The sequence below is a fragment of the Magnolia sinica genome, chromosome 4 (assembly GCF_029962835.1).
Source record: "Magnolia sinica isolate HGM2019 chromosome 4, MsV1, whole genome shotgun sequence".
NCBI classification, from domain to species: domain Eukaryota; kingdom Viridiplantae; phylum Streptophyta; class Magnoliopsida; order Magnoliales; family Magnoliaceae; genus Magnolia; species Magnolia sinica.
This window is the reverse complement of record NC_080576.1, coordinates 71,463,107-71,478,475: the sequence shown is the minus strand read 5'-3', so window position 1 is coordinate 71,478,475 and position 15,369 is coordinate 71,463,107. Positions and strand designations below refer to the sequence as shown.

The 15,369-nt window shown below is 38.4% G+C and overlaps 1 protein-coding gene across 2 annotated transcripts in view; it reads right to left on the bottom strand.

Annotated features, from left to right (window-relative positions):
• LOC131243202 (deaminated glutathione amidase, chloroplastic/cytosolic) overlaps positions 1–15,369 on the bottom strand; it is a 52,952-nt gene that overhangs the window by 29,369 nt on the left and 8,214 nt on the right. For both annotated transcript variants that reach the window (XR_009169942.1, XM_058242370.1), the window contains exons 2-3: positions 8,699–8,835; positions 4,258–4,386 (exon numbers count right to left, since the gene is read on the bottom strand). Coding sequence is in view for 1 of the 2 variants with exons in the window: in XM_058242370.1 (XP_058098353.1) it covers positions 4,258–4,386; positions 8,699–8,835 (266 nt within the window). In the remaining variant the exon portion in view is untranslated. The remainder of the gene's footprint in view (positions 1–4,257; positions 4,387–8,698; positions 8,836–15,369) is intronic.

Sequence of the window (15,369 nt, the reverse complement as noted above, 5' to 3'; positions counted from 1 at the left end):
ATATTAGTCGATATCGTCAATGCTTAAAACACTGGTGCTGACATTTGAAGCGGTGTGGTGATCTGAGCTAGACCCAGCCTGGTTGAAGTTGAATTTGGATGGGTCTTCTCAGGAGAATCGGGAATTGGTGGTGGGGACAGAATATGTGGGGATTGCTCCGATAAAATTTTATTGGCTTTCCACAACTCTTATGGCAATGTCTCAAACACCATTGTGGAAGCTCGGGTGTTTCTTAATGGGGTGAGGATTTGTGGGGAGCTTGGCCTTAACAACATCATCGTTGAGACTAACTCAAGGGTCATATTGGAGGTCGTCTCTAAGCCCAATGTTTCATGCCCTTGGTCGATCTGGTTCAAATTAGGAATCATCGAGCGAATGAAGTTGCAAGTTTTCTTTAAAACTGCCCACATGTTGAGAGAAGGTAATCTGTGGCAGATGGTCTGGCGAAGCTTGGAAGCAGTAGGATCCAAAACTAGTTATTCATATGCAAAGAGGAGCTTCTGAGAGAGATCCAAGGTTTGGTTTCCTTGGACGACACGAGGATAGGTGTGATCAGAAAAAGAACATCCCTTCCATAGTATGGGTTGATCTTAGTTGTTGTTCAGGCTTTATGTTCTGGATGTTCGAGACAGCGGTTATCTTATCTTTGCTTGGAGTTTTGCCAACAAGGGTTTCTTCTGCAGGTTTTATAAAAATAAAAATAAAAAACCCTCAGCCTCCCTCCCGTGGTGATTGAGCCCCTTGTAGTCCTACATCCTTTGTCTTTGGGGAGTGTGCAAGCACTCAGAATCTCCAGTAGTTTGCTTAATGATCAACCTAAATTTTGAAGAAAAAAAATAAAATAAAATAAATCACGTTAGCATATGTTCTCCCACACATTACTCCTGTTTTAGCGGGCTAGGGGTGATTAAAGAGGTACTTTGATGCACATGTGCTAGTGCAACACAAGTGTGCAAGATTGGAGAAAATGGTAGGACATCCGAGGTGTTGTTTGGAGCATCTTGCGCAAGCTTTCAGAATTGGCTATGTTATGTTGGATTTCTTGTCTTGCTGCTTGTGTTGCCAACGGCTAGGAGTTTGTAGTGGACTGGGCTGATGTTTGATGTAATTGGGGTTGTAGTTCTTCTGTGTTGTTTGATGCAGCTGTTTTGCTGGTAAAAGTAGCAAAGTGGTTTATTTTGGGATCGGTGGATTGGACTGCTGATTGTTGTACATTGCAGCTATGGGAGCAGTTTGGCTCTGTTGGACAGTTTGTTGTTAGATGTGCCTGACGGAGGGGCTTAATTTGTTGGGATTGTTGGTGGTGGGCACCGTGGTGGCCTTTTAGTTCGTGTCGTTATTTCCTGCAAGTTCTGCAACTATTAAGTTTTTGTGACAATTAGGAGCTGGAAGTTTTCACCCTTTCGGCTCTCTCGGATGCTTGCATTCAGGTGTCCTTCATGGTGGAATCAATCTTTAGTTTGGATTGGATGTTATATGCATTTGACGTGTTTGACTCAATTGGAGTTGGTTCGTGCTACTAGCCTCCTTTGTGCTTTGTTGCTTCTAGCCCAAAGATGGCAGTGTGTGGTTTTTTAGTTGTGGCCCCATTTGAGCCATATTTTATTCAGGAATGGTTAATGTTTGTAGAAGGCATGTATTGGGGGTGAATTAACAGGATGCTGCCCATCTGTTAGATGTGGCAGAGTGTGATTGGTAAGTTTTTCTCCTGTGGAAGCTGTTGGGGCCCTTTTATGGTGTCCATGGCCTGTTCATCTCCTTCCACTGCTTCAGTAGAGATAATAGTCTATTGTAACAGCCGTTACAAGGTTGTAAAAGCCGTTACGTAAAGGTAACGGTGGCAACCATTACACATTACGGGGTCGTAAAGGCCGTAGCGACCATAACGGAAAAAATTACCCATAAAGGTCATTACAGTTCCCGTATGGCCTGTTACGCCCCCTGTAAAGACCGTAACGGCCCTGTAATAGTCCATTATGGGGCTGATACAGATTTTTTTTGGGTTTTTTTAATATAAAATAAAAGAAACCGTAACAGCTGCTACGGGGACCATAACGGTCTTTACAACCCGTATCGTAAAGGTAAAGATGGCAGCCATTACGGCCACTGTAACTGTTATGGAATACCTTGGTAGGTATAGCTTCTTCATGATATGCTATAGCTAAAGTACTGTGTTTGCTATAGATATATGGCATATGCATGGGACTCAATGCTGCCTGCTTGGCCTAGTTGGAGGTCTTGTGTTAAGGAACCGGGGTTGTTAGAAGTTTGCTGAGGATGTATAAGTTTCTATTGTGATTTCTTGGCAGTCGTCCTGGCCCTGAGATATCCAGTTTGGCTTTTTCGTTGTGTAGCTATCAGGGTGTCCTGAGGCTCTGTGGAGCTGTTAGCTATGGCCCTGTTCGATGCCTATAATTAGCCTTTGTTGTGGCATTGTTTTCTGCTGTTTTTTTTTTTTTTTTTTTTTTCCTGTTTTTGTGGTGTTACACAGTCTATATATATATATATATATCAAGATCAACAATTGAATGGATAAATGGATAACGGGAGAAACTAGGAAATCCTAAGTTCCACCATTTTTTTTCACCCCTCTAATTAAGAATGGATTATATTAATGAGTGTTGGTCAACCTATAGATTGGCTATAAATTTTCAATTTTACAAAAGAAAAATATTTTTTCTTAATTTAAATTAAGAAAATTGAAGAAAAAACTATTTAATTTGAAAGAGTAATAAGGTTTTTTTCATTGATGTATCAAGTATGACATGTATGTATCATGTATGTAGGCATGCATGCATGCATTGATGGATGGATGGATGCATGCAAATATATAAGTAGGTGTATATGTATGGATGAATGGATGGATCATTGTAGAATATATGCATCCATACACATATGCTTAAGTATGTATCATGCATGTGTGTGGATGGACAGATCCATGAGTATGGTGGGGCATCCAGGCTACTCATATGATAACAAAAAAATCCTATCTAGGAGTTCCAGTTGGAGTCAGTCCATTTCCTGTAGACCCTTTTCGACCATAGTCGGTTACTAATATACAGTACCCACAGCTGGGGTAGGGGAGGATGAATACTAGCAATATCTCAAAGAATACCTGCATTGGTATAATCAATTCATGACCTGAGTACATTACTGTTGACAATGAGGAGCGCCAGTACTATGGTCAGCCTAGTGGGAATTGATGGCAACATCGGGCCACCTTGTAACTCCATTTGGGTTTGAGGCAAAGGTATTTTTTGCATGCTTTTTAGTTTCTAGATGTATTGTGTATGTTTTATTACTTGAATTGTACGGTTTTTTTTTCTTTTCTAACAGCACATGGTTAGGCCCCTATAAAATGAAAACTTATTATGTATAGTTGTTTCTTGCACAACATTAATTCTGAAATGTGTAAACACGTGTCTTTTAACATCTCCTGAAGTTTCATTGAAAAATTCCGCCTTTTTCCCAATGTTTCCTCTAGTAACCAATATTTTTTCTGAGAATCAGTGATATCGAGTACATGTTTCTGTATATCGAGTACGTGTTTCTGTATATACTTGGTGATCAATACATGTAACGATACTGACACTCTAAATAATGATCATGACAAGGTACTGTGGCAAGGTTGTGCATGCAACCTAGCAAAGAATATGGTAGATAGGTGGTTGCAATATGCCAACTAGCATGTAAGAAGAAAGACGTATGTTCTTGGTCATTGATATATAGTTCTTCTATTTTTATTTTTTTAATACAGTTATGAGTTAAATTCATGAGTAATTTGCGCCTATTTCTTATGGTAAGTCACATAGCGCTATTGGATGGTTATACGGTGCAAGCTAGGGTTCAAACCAAACTTACTAAAAGAAATTTATTAAATTGGGATGAGCTCAAAACCCAAGAGTTAAGCTTTGCCACTTAAGATCACAAGTTTACAATGCTGAATACCCAAAAATTATGTAAAATTAATTTTTATACCAATTCACAAATGGAGAGGTATCAGCAGAACCACATGACATCCAAGAAACAATACCCAATCAAACATCTTAATTAGAAGAAGAAAAAAAAAACTTGATACAGTGACAAATTGTAATAAAGAAAAAGGAATCACAAGTTCTTTTGAGATTAAGGTACAATCTCCCATTGGAGAAAAGATGGGATGACAAAGAAAGAAAGAAGCATTAAGAGTATTAACATGGGCAGACGGCGTGCACATTAAAAAATATCCAATTAAAAGATGAATTATGATTTTCTTACAAGTGTATCTTGCGATATGTGCTTCTGATTTTCCCAGAATCATCAACTAAAACATGTGTATTATATAAGTGTGCATCATCTGGTCCTTTCTCTTGGAAGCCTCCAAGTGACAACCAAATATTGGATTCCCTGTTATTCATAATTGGAAAAGGAAAAAAATCAGTAATTGTAACAAAAGAAACTGAAAATATAAACTAGTATCAAAAAAGGTAATAACTATTACAAATTATTAAGGGAATTAAAACTTTAATGGGAAGAGAATGAAATAAGAAATTTATGAAATTATACAGAAGTCACAAAGACTGAATTCCATTTTTTTGTTTTAAGCACAAGGAGAAGTGGAGAACTCTTAAAACTAGGGAAAAATATATAACAGAAAACGTGAGGGTCAGAGTTTGAATATAATAGGTTAAAGCTTATTTCTTTCTTCTTCTTCTTCTTCTTCTTCTTTTTTTTTTTTTTTTTTTGAATAGCATAATAGGTCAAAGTTTGATCATAATAGGTCAAAGTTTCTTTCAAATATAAGGTAGATCAAATTTTATGAACACATTTAGGCATATATTGTGTTTATAGAGTCACAATGTAATAAATAGTGGGTTAACTTTGACTATCAGTAATAATTCATGTACGTAATTAAATAGTGGGTCAATTCACTACATGCAATCCCTCTATAAACCCTCCCATGTCTGCTCAATCTCCGACTTTTTACTCAATCCCAACCCTTTATCAATGGAAGGCCACCCTAAAATGATTCGTGTTTTCTTTTTAGAAGAATTTCTTTCTGGGAGATACATGTTTAGTTCAGTTTAACCAAAAATAAATAAATCTTGGCCCATCTTTCAAAATACGAGTTCTAAATTTTAATTTAATTAGTCAAATTTCTCAACAAAAAGAGTTTTGATAACCATGCGTATAACAAGGAGGTCTTTAGGCTATTTGAATTTGAGTCCTTGTCAAAGTGGGGGCACCCTCAATCATTATCATTAAAATAAGTGGTTCAATTTTATTTATTTATTTTTTAATGGAGAAAAAGAAACTAACACAATAGCTCAATATGGCGCTTTGTGACTATTTTGAGATTTTCAATTCAATCCCATAACAACCAAGGCTATGACCATAGATGAGCTAACCTTTACTCTTCTTATTTACAATGTCTTGTCGCTCGATGAAATTGATTCAAAATAAATATATATAGAATGGTAAATTTATTAGTAAAATGTACGAGCAAATGCATGTGGGAGGCACTTCAATCTTTAAGTGGGACCCACCAGATGGTATGACTAAAATCATTTAATTTGGGAGAAGTTTCATTCCACACCTCCGCATTGTGAGTTTCTTACACTTAGCAGTTCAGATTCACGAAAAATTGTCCCCTTATGCACAAATGGCAGATTAGGACAGAAATCACATTCCTATGCCATATAATTCATTTCGTTTAAACATTCATTTATTTTCTACACATAATCCATCTAATGAGCAATTGGCCTAAATTTCTACACATATAATACAAGATGCGGGTTGCCAGATAAGCTGATTAGATCTTGACCAATTGTGTCAAATTGGCACATCATAATGGCAAATATCAGAGAAGTCCACTCTCATATAAATGCTTAACAAGGGTACCATCATGATGATTATTTAGACAATGAACACTCATAGTATATGCGCTGCCATTTGATTGGACTGGATATCATGTGGACAAGATTTAGTCCTTTCATCATGTATGGCCCACTAAATATACCTTTGAGACCAAAAATTAAGATGTGTCCATTCATCAAGTGGGCCATATAGAAATGGAAAGAAATGTGGCTCATAAAATATAACTACCCAGAAAAATAAATGAATACACAATATTGCAATGTAATTTTAGGCTATGGCCACAGCTCCTCTACGCTCAGCCATATATTCCAACTTCGCACATGTGCTATGAGCAAGGCGTGTGACCTACCATGTGGATGGGCCCTTCCAAAAGCAGGCATGTACAAAAACAATCTACTTTTAGAGAAGTTACCAATTGTCCACATTCAACAGTGTGGCCTGCCTGATGGATGGATGACCATTATTTTTGGGCCAGTTCATATACACGCTATGGCCCACCAATCAATGGTTGGAATGGCCTTAATGTAGATTGTAGAGGTGAGTGTGCGCTCTAAGATGAGTTACATTGTTCACAATAGCGCATCTTCCAATGGTTGAATATATTCAAGTCTATTTTCAGGTTATGTTCTACATAAAGAGGAGGTCCAACAATCTTGAGTAGAATCTTCTAATATGAAAGAAATCCAGATGGAGTCCATCCATGGTGGGGACACAATATACTAACGGTCTAGATTACTGAACCATCGGTCCACTTTTCTGAAGGCAAACCCGAGTATATTATTGAAATCATCAGGTTGAGTGTCAAATAATTCCTCAAGGGTGAGTTCTTTGATATGCATGCAAGAGGTTAGCAGGAATACATCCTGACGTATTGTAATATGATACATTTGGAATTTAGCCATTGGAATTGGGTTCTTTTCAATTATCCAAACTGTTTATGTAATGGGGATTCACTTGGATGGGGTATAAAATCTCTAAGTTTGAATCTTTTAACCCTTTTATCATACGAAGGTCGTAATGACCATCCAATTTCAATGCAAAAAAAAAAAAAAACACATTTCAAAGAGATGATATAATCCAATTTGGGAGATTTTTATTGTTGTCTATCCACCATAGAAGGTGAGACTAATCATATAAACCTTTTGGATCATTGGAAGACGACCCAAATTCAAAGGTTAAAATCCCGACGTATCATATCGCGATATGTTGGGATGTATTTGAGCAAACCTCCGGTGGCAGAGATACAGTGATCTTAAGAGAACTCCGTCGAGTAAACTTTTCTTGTACTCTCCTCCCAAACGTCCTAACATGGCACGCTTGAGAGTTGAGATGGATCTGAGAATCTTATGATAGTTGGACCACACCTATACAAATGGAATGTATAATTGAAAGGAATGAGCAGCAGTCAATATTCAATGTGCACAAGTAACCCACCTGATGAGTGGCTATCATGAATGTCACAGACCTCACACTTGTTTGCCAAGTTAGCAAGTGTTGCAAGGCCCGTTGTTGGTCGCAAGTGAGCAAGTTACCTAAATACATGTGCTAAGTTGGCAGGTGTGAGTAGAGGTGCATGTGGAACAACAATTCTTCAAGCATTTCACAAGTCACAACTGGCGGACTATAAAAGCCAAATTCAAGCACACAGCCTAGTAGACATCCCACTGTATATAAATCCTCCGTCAAAAGAGCAATACCTACTGGGGATGTAACATATCTAGAAAATCAGGTTGATTAGGTGAAATGACCCTTAAAGAAATGTAAATCTTTTATTAAATTTGGACCATAGACATTTTATATATATATATATATATAACCATCTTTTATTTACTCAGCAATCATTCAATTAGATCCATCTGTTCAGTGAGAATTTTGAGTTATGGTCCATCTAAAGTAGGTCTGCGATTTGGACGATTTAAATAAAATTTAAGTCTGCCACCCTTACTGGGCCTGTATGCCAATCGCCACACTTTTCTTGGATGTATTTTAGGAAAACTCTAATTGGGCTGGTATGACAGAAACCTCACCAACAATAAAGGGGATTGCTTCTTCATGCATGTACAAGATAGTGACATGGAGCATTGGAATTACCTTTAGCCCTAACATTATACTTAATACTATAATAAAAGGGTAAGATTGGAATTTCAAAAGGTTGTGAAAAAATAAATCAACATCAGCATCATCTAAGCCTGATCCCAGTTAATTGGGTTCGGCTACATGAGTCCTGTTCCACCATTCCACTCTATCAAGGGCCATACCTTCAGTTATACCATAGGTCATCAAGTATTTTCCTTCTACCTCCATCCACATTCTTTTGGGACTTCCACTTGCCCGTTTAGAGCCTTCAACTTGTACACACTGACTTCTTCTAAGTTCTAACCAAAGCGGTTTGTGGTCTCTGTACCAAATGACCAAACCATATATGTCGACTTTCCTTTATCTTATAACCTACTGGTGCTACTCCTAAGTTCCCTCAAATGCATTCATGTCTAATTCTATCCTTCCTCATCTTGGCACTCATCCATCACAACATCCTCATTTCAGTTACACATCCTTTGAATATGATGTTCCTCATCTGCCTAACATTCTGTCCTATAATGCATGGCTGGCGTTATATCTATCCTATAAAATTTCCCTTTCAATTTGAGTGGTACACAACAATCACATAAGACTCCAGAGGCATATTATAAAACTGAAAATTATTCTGACTTCTGATAGCAGTATAGATGCATTGTATTTTTAGTGGAAAAGAATAGGATCTATTCTTGGGAGAAACAAATTACAAGTGAACATGATTAAAAATAATAATAATAATAACAATAATAATGCCGCAGCAGGTTACCTTGCAAGAGAACAGTATCCCTGCATAATAGGTCCATCCAAGGTTTCTGCTATCTGAAGACTCTCCCCATCTCTAGCACCCAGAAACGAAAAGTTCTCAGGAAAACAAAGCAATTTCGCTCCAGCAGCAGCTGCCTCCTTTACAAATTCCATTTGTATTTTTCAAACATTAGTGTCAGAAACCCTACCCAAGAAAAATGCCTAACAAGAAGATTTGAACAAAATTTATCCACCCAAACAAGTTGTTTCAGGATGAATAAACAGATTTTCTAATATGTTTATATCTTTCAGAAATATCCAAATGCAAAGGTTTGAAGATATGGCAAGGGATGGCACTGTCAGACTGGAAATCACTTCTGAAAACAGCAGGGAGACGAGAAAAAAGGTCCTTATTTCGCCTTTTCTTTCACTGAATTCTCCATATCCATATAAAAAAGGTCCTTATGCATCAGCTTGTAATAAGATATTCAGCTTAAAATTCAAAGAAAAAACACAAAAGCAATTGAAGTACCATCAAGTTGAATGGGAAGGGGTCTGGAGCAAGCCAAACGAAGACAGGGAAGACTCAAGGGATATTCCTTGGGCATTCTTGAGGAAATGGTGGTGAAAGATTAGTTGCAATTTTGAATGATTATGGAAGAGAATTGTAAACGCAAACAGGTATGTGACTGGATGATATGGATCATTGGTTTTCCTTCAGATCTGGATCTAAGAATATTGTAGAACAAACATCAATGAAGAAACTGTTTGGATTGGCGAAAACCAAAACATGGATATGGGAAACCAAACATCACTTTAGCAGAAAGGCAAAAAGTGTGGAAAACAATCCACGTTAAGCTGTTTGTGAAACTGTTTGGATTGGTGGAAACCAAAACATGGATATGGGAAACCAAACATCACTTTAGCGGAAAGGCAAAAGTGTGGAAAAGAATCCACGTTAACCTGCTTGTTTCATGACACGTGATTTCCATGGAGTTAAAAGGTCAATGGTCAAGCTGCGAGGTTTGTCTCTTGTAACCTTGGAATTCCAGAGTTAACAAGTTCTCTTGGGGAAATGGAAGTAACTGTTTTTTAGGAAAACCATGGAAATGGAAATTTATTTCCACTTTAAAAAAAAAAAATTCCAAACAGGGGAAAACATCACATGCGGCAATCAATTTCATTTTCACGGTTGTCCAAAGGATTCCACCAACCTAAACAGCCCCTAAGACTCACAAGTCCACTAGTTGAAACCAGTGATCAATCACCTCCTCTGCTACCATACACAACGCATGCCCAAGGGAAGCAACACATGCTATGACCCAGGAAAATTTCTAAAGCTGATTTTTCTATTCAAAATATCATGATGGGTTGTTACAAGTAATTACTCAAAAATCGTTATCGTGTAACATATCCCACCCTTGGGATACAGGTACATATCAGTTATCGCATGGGATATATCAATTGTATCGTGTAATGTATCGTTGTTGTTAGGAAACATTGGAACATTGGGAAATTGGTCGAATTTTTCAATGAAACTTCAAGGATTGTTGTAAAAGACATTAATACACACTTAGAAATCAAAACATTACCAAAAAAAAAATAACTTCACATAATAGGGGTTTCCTTTTTATGGGGTCATAATATATGCATTGTTCAAATGACTTGATGCAAGTATATTCAAACTCTATTCATATAATTTATAAACGTAAGAAGACATGTATGGAAACACAAGCAATACATTCAAAAGCAAAAAAAGAATCTAGATCAGGTTACATACATGTTTGATCTTGTGTTTGGATATAAAGATTGCAATTGATTTGTGAGAAATTGAGAACTTTCGATTTTTCCCAATTTTCCGCAACTTGGCCATCTCCCCCAAATCTCGAAATTGAAGCTCCAAATCCAAGATTTTTCATGAAAAACATGAAGAATAATAGATTTGTAACCATCTAGCACTGAATTAATGTGATTTACAAAAGGATTGAAAATCGAAAATTCTCACCGAATCGAATAGGTGGGATATGTCGGCACTTCATGTGCGTTTCATATCACATGGGTGGGATACAAGATATATTGTGGGATATATCGGCTGATATCCTCGATATTTAAAACACTGGTTACAAGCAAGGAGGCCTTTATATAGACCTTTGACAAATGACGAATAAAGGAAAACCCTAACACAATAGGAAATGATCAAAATGCCCTTTGATCCGATCAAAACCCTATGAACTCTTTGAAAAGTGGCCACAACTCAAATTGTACTAGATGATATAAGGCTTGTTTGAAAGATAACTCAATGGCTATTGAAAGGGACCGATTTCATTTCCTAACATCGTTTGATGCCCAAAAGGTCACCAGCTAAATTAATGAAAACATACAAAGGGAAACATATTGCATAACTCACTCAAACCCTAGCAACTAAAATAAATGAATCTTATGAACTTGAGCACCATTTTCTTACTCCCATGAACTCCAAAGCTGATTTTTCTATTCAAAAATCATGATCGGCTATTACAAGCAAGGGCCTTAGACATTTGAAAAATAAAAGAAAACATTAATATAGTAGGAAACGACCAAAATGCCCTCACTCAAGCAATTTTGAAATTACAAGATAATTAGGCTTGTTTGGAAGCTCACTCAATAGACTATCAAATAAGACCAATTTCATGTCCATGTAACATCGCTTGATGCCCAAAAAGTGGCCTAGTAAATTAGTGACAGAAACAAAGGGAAACTTATTAAATAAGACTGATAAATCCTGTGAACTTAAGGATCATTTAATTGCTCCCATGAGCCCTGCGATGTACTGTGATGGTTGATCTTATCACATTTATCATCAGACCATGGTTCTGGATCAAATAATCAATCAAGACATTCTTAATGGATGGATTAATCAGATCGCTACTTGGTCAGCTTATGTAGCCATTTGGTTGCATCAATTCCACCCAACTTCAAAGAGAACCCCTCCTAAAGTTAAAGGTAGTGGCATTAATCTTTTGCTAAGACCTTCGTTTATGCCACAACTTTGTCAACCTCAATGGCAATTGATGATGAAGCCACATGCATCAGATTGGCGACTTGTGCATAGGATGGTGTCTCTTCTTCTATTTCTTCAGTCCCCCATGACATGAGCATCGACCTCCACTTCCTCGTCAATAGTTGATGCATGGGCCTTAAATGTTCAAATGTTGATCATTGCTTATCTGTTGATGTTGATTGGTCTGTGGAGGATGAAATCAAGTCGGAAGTTTTCTCCCCAGGTAGGGACAAATCTCCTGGTCCGGATGGTTTCCCTCTTACGTTCCTTCCATCGTTTTGGTAGGTGATTAGTAAGGACGTGGTGAATTTTGTCTCTGATTTTTTCACTTCTAATCTTATTTCTCGAGCTATGGGAGCATCTTTCATCGCTTTGATTCCAAAAATTGAAGGCGTTGCAGACCTTAAGGACTTCCATCCAATTAGTCTATTGGGATTCCCAAATAAAATTTTAGTTCAAATCCTAGCTACTACTAGGCATGGGCCGGCCCTCTCTAACATTATCACCGAAGCGCAGGAGGCCTTCCTGGCTAACAGACAAATCCTAGACTGCACCCTCCTGGTTCATGAATGTATTGACTCTCGCTTCCGTCAACAATCAGGAGGTTTAGTCTACAAACTTGATATTGAAAAGGGCTTCGACCATGTAGATTGGGGCTTCCTTGACAATATGCTTGGCCCTTTGGGTTTTGGTTTGAAATGGCATGGTTGGATTAGATCATGTATTTCCTCAGCCCACTTCTCAATCCTTGTCCATGGCTCCCCTAAAGGTTTTTTTCCAATCTTCTAGACACCTTCAGCAAGGAGACCCGCTGTCTCCTTCTTCTTTTTTCTGATTGCTGCTGAAGGGCTAAGTCGTATGCTGAGGAAAGGGGAGTTGATTGGTCTGTTTTACGTATTTAAGGTGATCCCATCTAGCCCTTCTATAACCCACATTCAGTATGGTGACAATGCCCTTTTCTTCTGCAAAGCCTCAAACAATGTTGTGATCAACCTTAGGAAGACTTTGTGTTGTTTTGAGGCCATCTCTGGTTTGAAAATCAACCTCTTCAAAAGTGAAATGTTAGGCATTAATATTTCATCTTCTTCTCTTTATAATTTTGCTAATTTGTTTGGTTGTAAAGCAGGTTCCTTCCCTCTCCCTCCACTTACCTAGGTTTGCCTCTTGGTATCGGCAAGCCTGCTAAGCACCTTTGGGATGTGGTTATCGAACGGATAGAGTGGAAGTTGTCCACTTGGAAAAGTCGCTACTTATCCCTTGGAGGCCAGCTAACTTTGATTAAATCAGCTCTATCTAATCCTCCGTCTTACTTCCTCTCCTTATTCCAATCCCTTAGTCTATTTTAGATGGGATAGATAAGTTGAGGAGAGACTTTCTGTGGAATGGAAATTCAGACAGTAGCAAATTCCATCTCCTCAGTTGGTCTGAAGTAGGCAAAACCTACTCTTCTGGAAGGTGGGGCAGGCATCAAAGTCCTCTTGGATGTGAACTCTACTCTTCTAGATAAATGGCTTTGGTGCTTCGGCAATGAATTGGACTCTTGGTGGAGGAATATCCTTGCTGCAAATATGGCACTGATAAAGGAGGATGGTTGAGGGTGGTTTTCCAAACCATCCTCCTTGCACAAGGCCTCCTCTATCTAGAAAGCTATCTTGAGCCTCAAGTTTCCTTTGAGGAAGGAATATCCTTCAGCCTGGGTAATGAAAACAAAATTAGATTTTGGGTCAGTAAGTGGATTTTTAGGGCACAAACCATGAAGACGTGAAATAGGAAGTGACATGATTTGCCTCCACATCTGGTGAAAGACATTAGTAACCGGCACATGACTTTCATCATCAACTCCTACCAAAACCTGCGGGCCGCAACAAAGCGAAGAAAAGACAGATCATGGCAATGGACAGACATCAGCTCTCAGTTCAAGGACCAAGTTATTTTTCAAACCCAGAGAGGTGTATCCAGGGCCATAAATGTTCAACAAAAGATGCATCCATGCCAAACAAGCTTCCCAATTGAGGATCCAGCCATCTGATTTTATATCAAGCCTAGAACCAGCCCATCTAAGGGTCTCTATCCAATATCTGATGACCCCAACTTTCCATATTTAAAATTTGGATCATCCATCCATCCATATTTAAGATCTAGACCACATCGACAGTCAAGACTAGCCTAATGGAGGACCTGGATCAAGTCCATGGTCTGATGGTAAATTTGGACCAAATCAACAGTGAAGTTGACCAGTGATGTCCACAGGATCAATCTGACAGTCCAAATGGACCACAAGCCCAAATGGGCATCAACTAATGACTTTACATACTTGTGTCCATGATATTTAGTACCTACTACCTACATGCCAATCATACAGCCTTTTAGGGCCACAAAGTTGTGCATAGGGATCCCTAGGCATTGCATACGAAGTAGTGTAGTGTGTAGGTGTGTACACGAACCGAGCTAGCTCGGTTAGCTCGCTCGACTCGACTCGAAGAAGCTCGATTCGACTTGGTTCAAAGCTGAGTTTGAGCCGAGTCAAGCTGTTTTTTGGAGCTTGAAAATGAGTTCGAGCAGACCCCAGCTCGACTTGACTCGGATCGAATCTAGCTCGAATTGAACTCGGATCAAACCAGTTCGGTAACTCGGTTACTTTGCCATTGATGTTGCTAACCAACTGTTTAATAAAATGACTCAACAAAATGTGGCTGGTGGCAAGGAAGGTATGTACATGAAACAAATACCCTTTTTCTCTTTGTTCTTCTTGGTTTTTTATGTTGCTTAGCAGGGGTTTGATAAAATACCTGTAAAACCATTGCTTCTATTTGTAAAATAATGGGATTTTGAAGTTGCAGTTCAGGTGTTTGTGGAAATGCCTCAATGGCGAACTCGGTTCAGTCTTGGCTTGAACTTGGCCCGAGCTGCTGACCGAACCAAGCCGAGCTGGCCAGTCAAGCTCGAGGACCGAGCCGAGCCGAGTTCGACCTGAGGTCAGCCAGTGGCCAAGCCGAGTCAAGCTGAGGCCAGCTCAACTCGGTTCGACTCGATGTACACCCTTAGTAGTGTGGTTTGGACTCCTTGATTGTCATTATCTAGATATATCTCCTTCATAGAAACTTGGATAAAGTTGGAGTCCTAGTTCTTGGCTATTTATGTTCTTTTAATAGTATTTGGATTTTTAGCATGTTTTTGGTTCCAGTTAGCATGTGTTGCTCACCAATCTTAGCATTAGTTGCTTGATTATCCTAACATGTGTAGTATCACTTAATTTGGGCTCAATTATCAACTTTGTAAAGAAGAACATAACCAACTGATGCACAACATATAAGGAGGCAACTTCATATCAGGAGATATGTCGATAATCAATTGGAAGGAAAGTAAATCAAGAAGAAAAAGATTCTTTCAAGAAATGGAGTGATGGAGTCCTAAAGCTGAATTTAAATGGAAGTTCCCATGGGAATCCTAGGAGGCTAGTGGCAGGGTGCATGATAAGGAATAGTAATTGTGATCCTGAAGATTTTTATTTTTATTTTTTCTGAGCCTTTTGGACTATTTTTTTCTGAGCCTTTTGGACTAATGGACCCAAACAGGGACAAAAAATGGTGATTATACATGGGATGAACTCACTCATTAAGCAATTCAAAGAACAATTGATAGTGGAAAGCGCT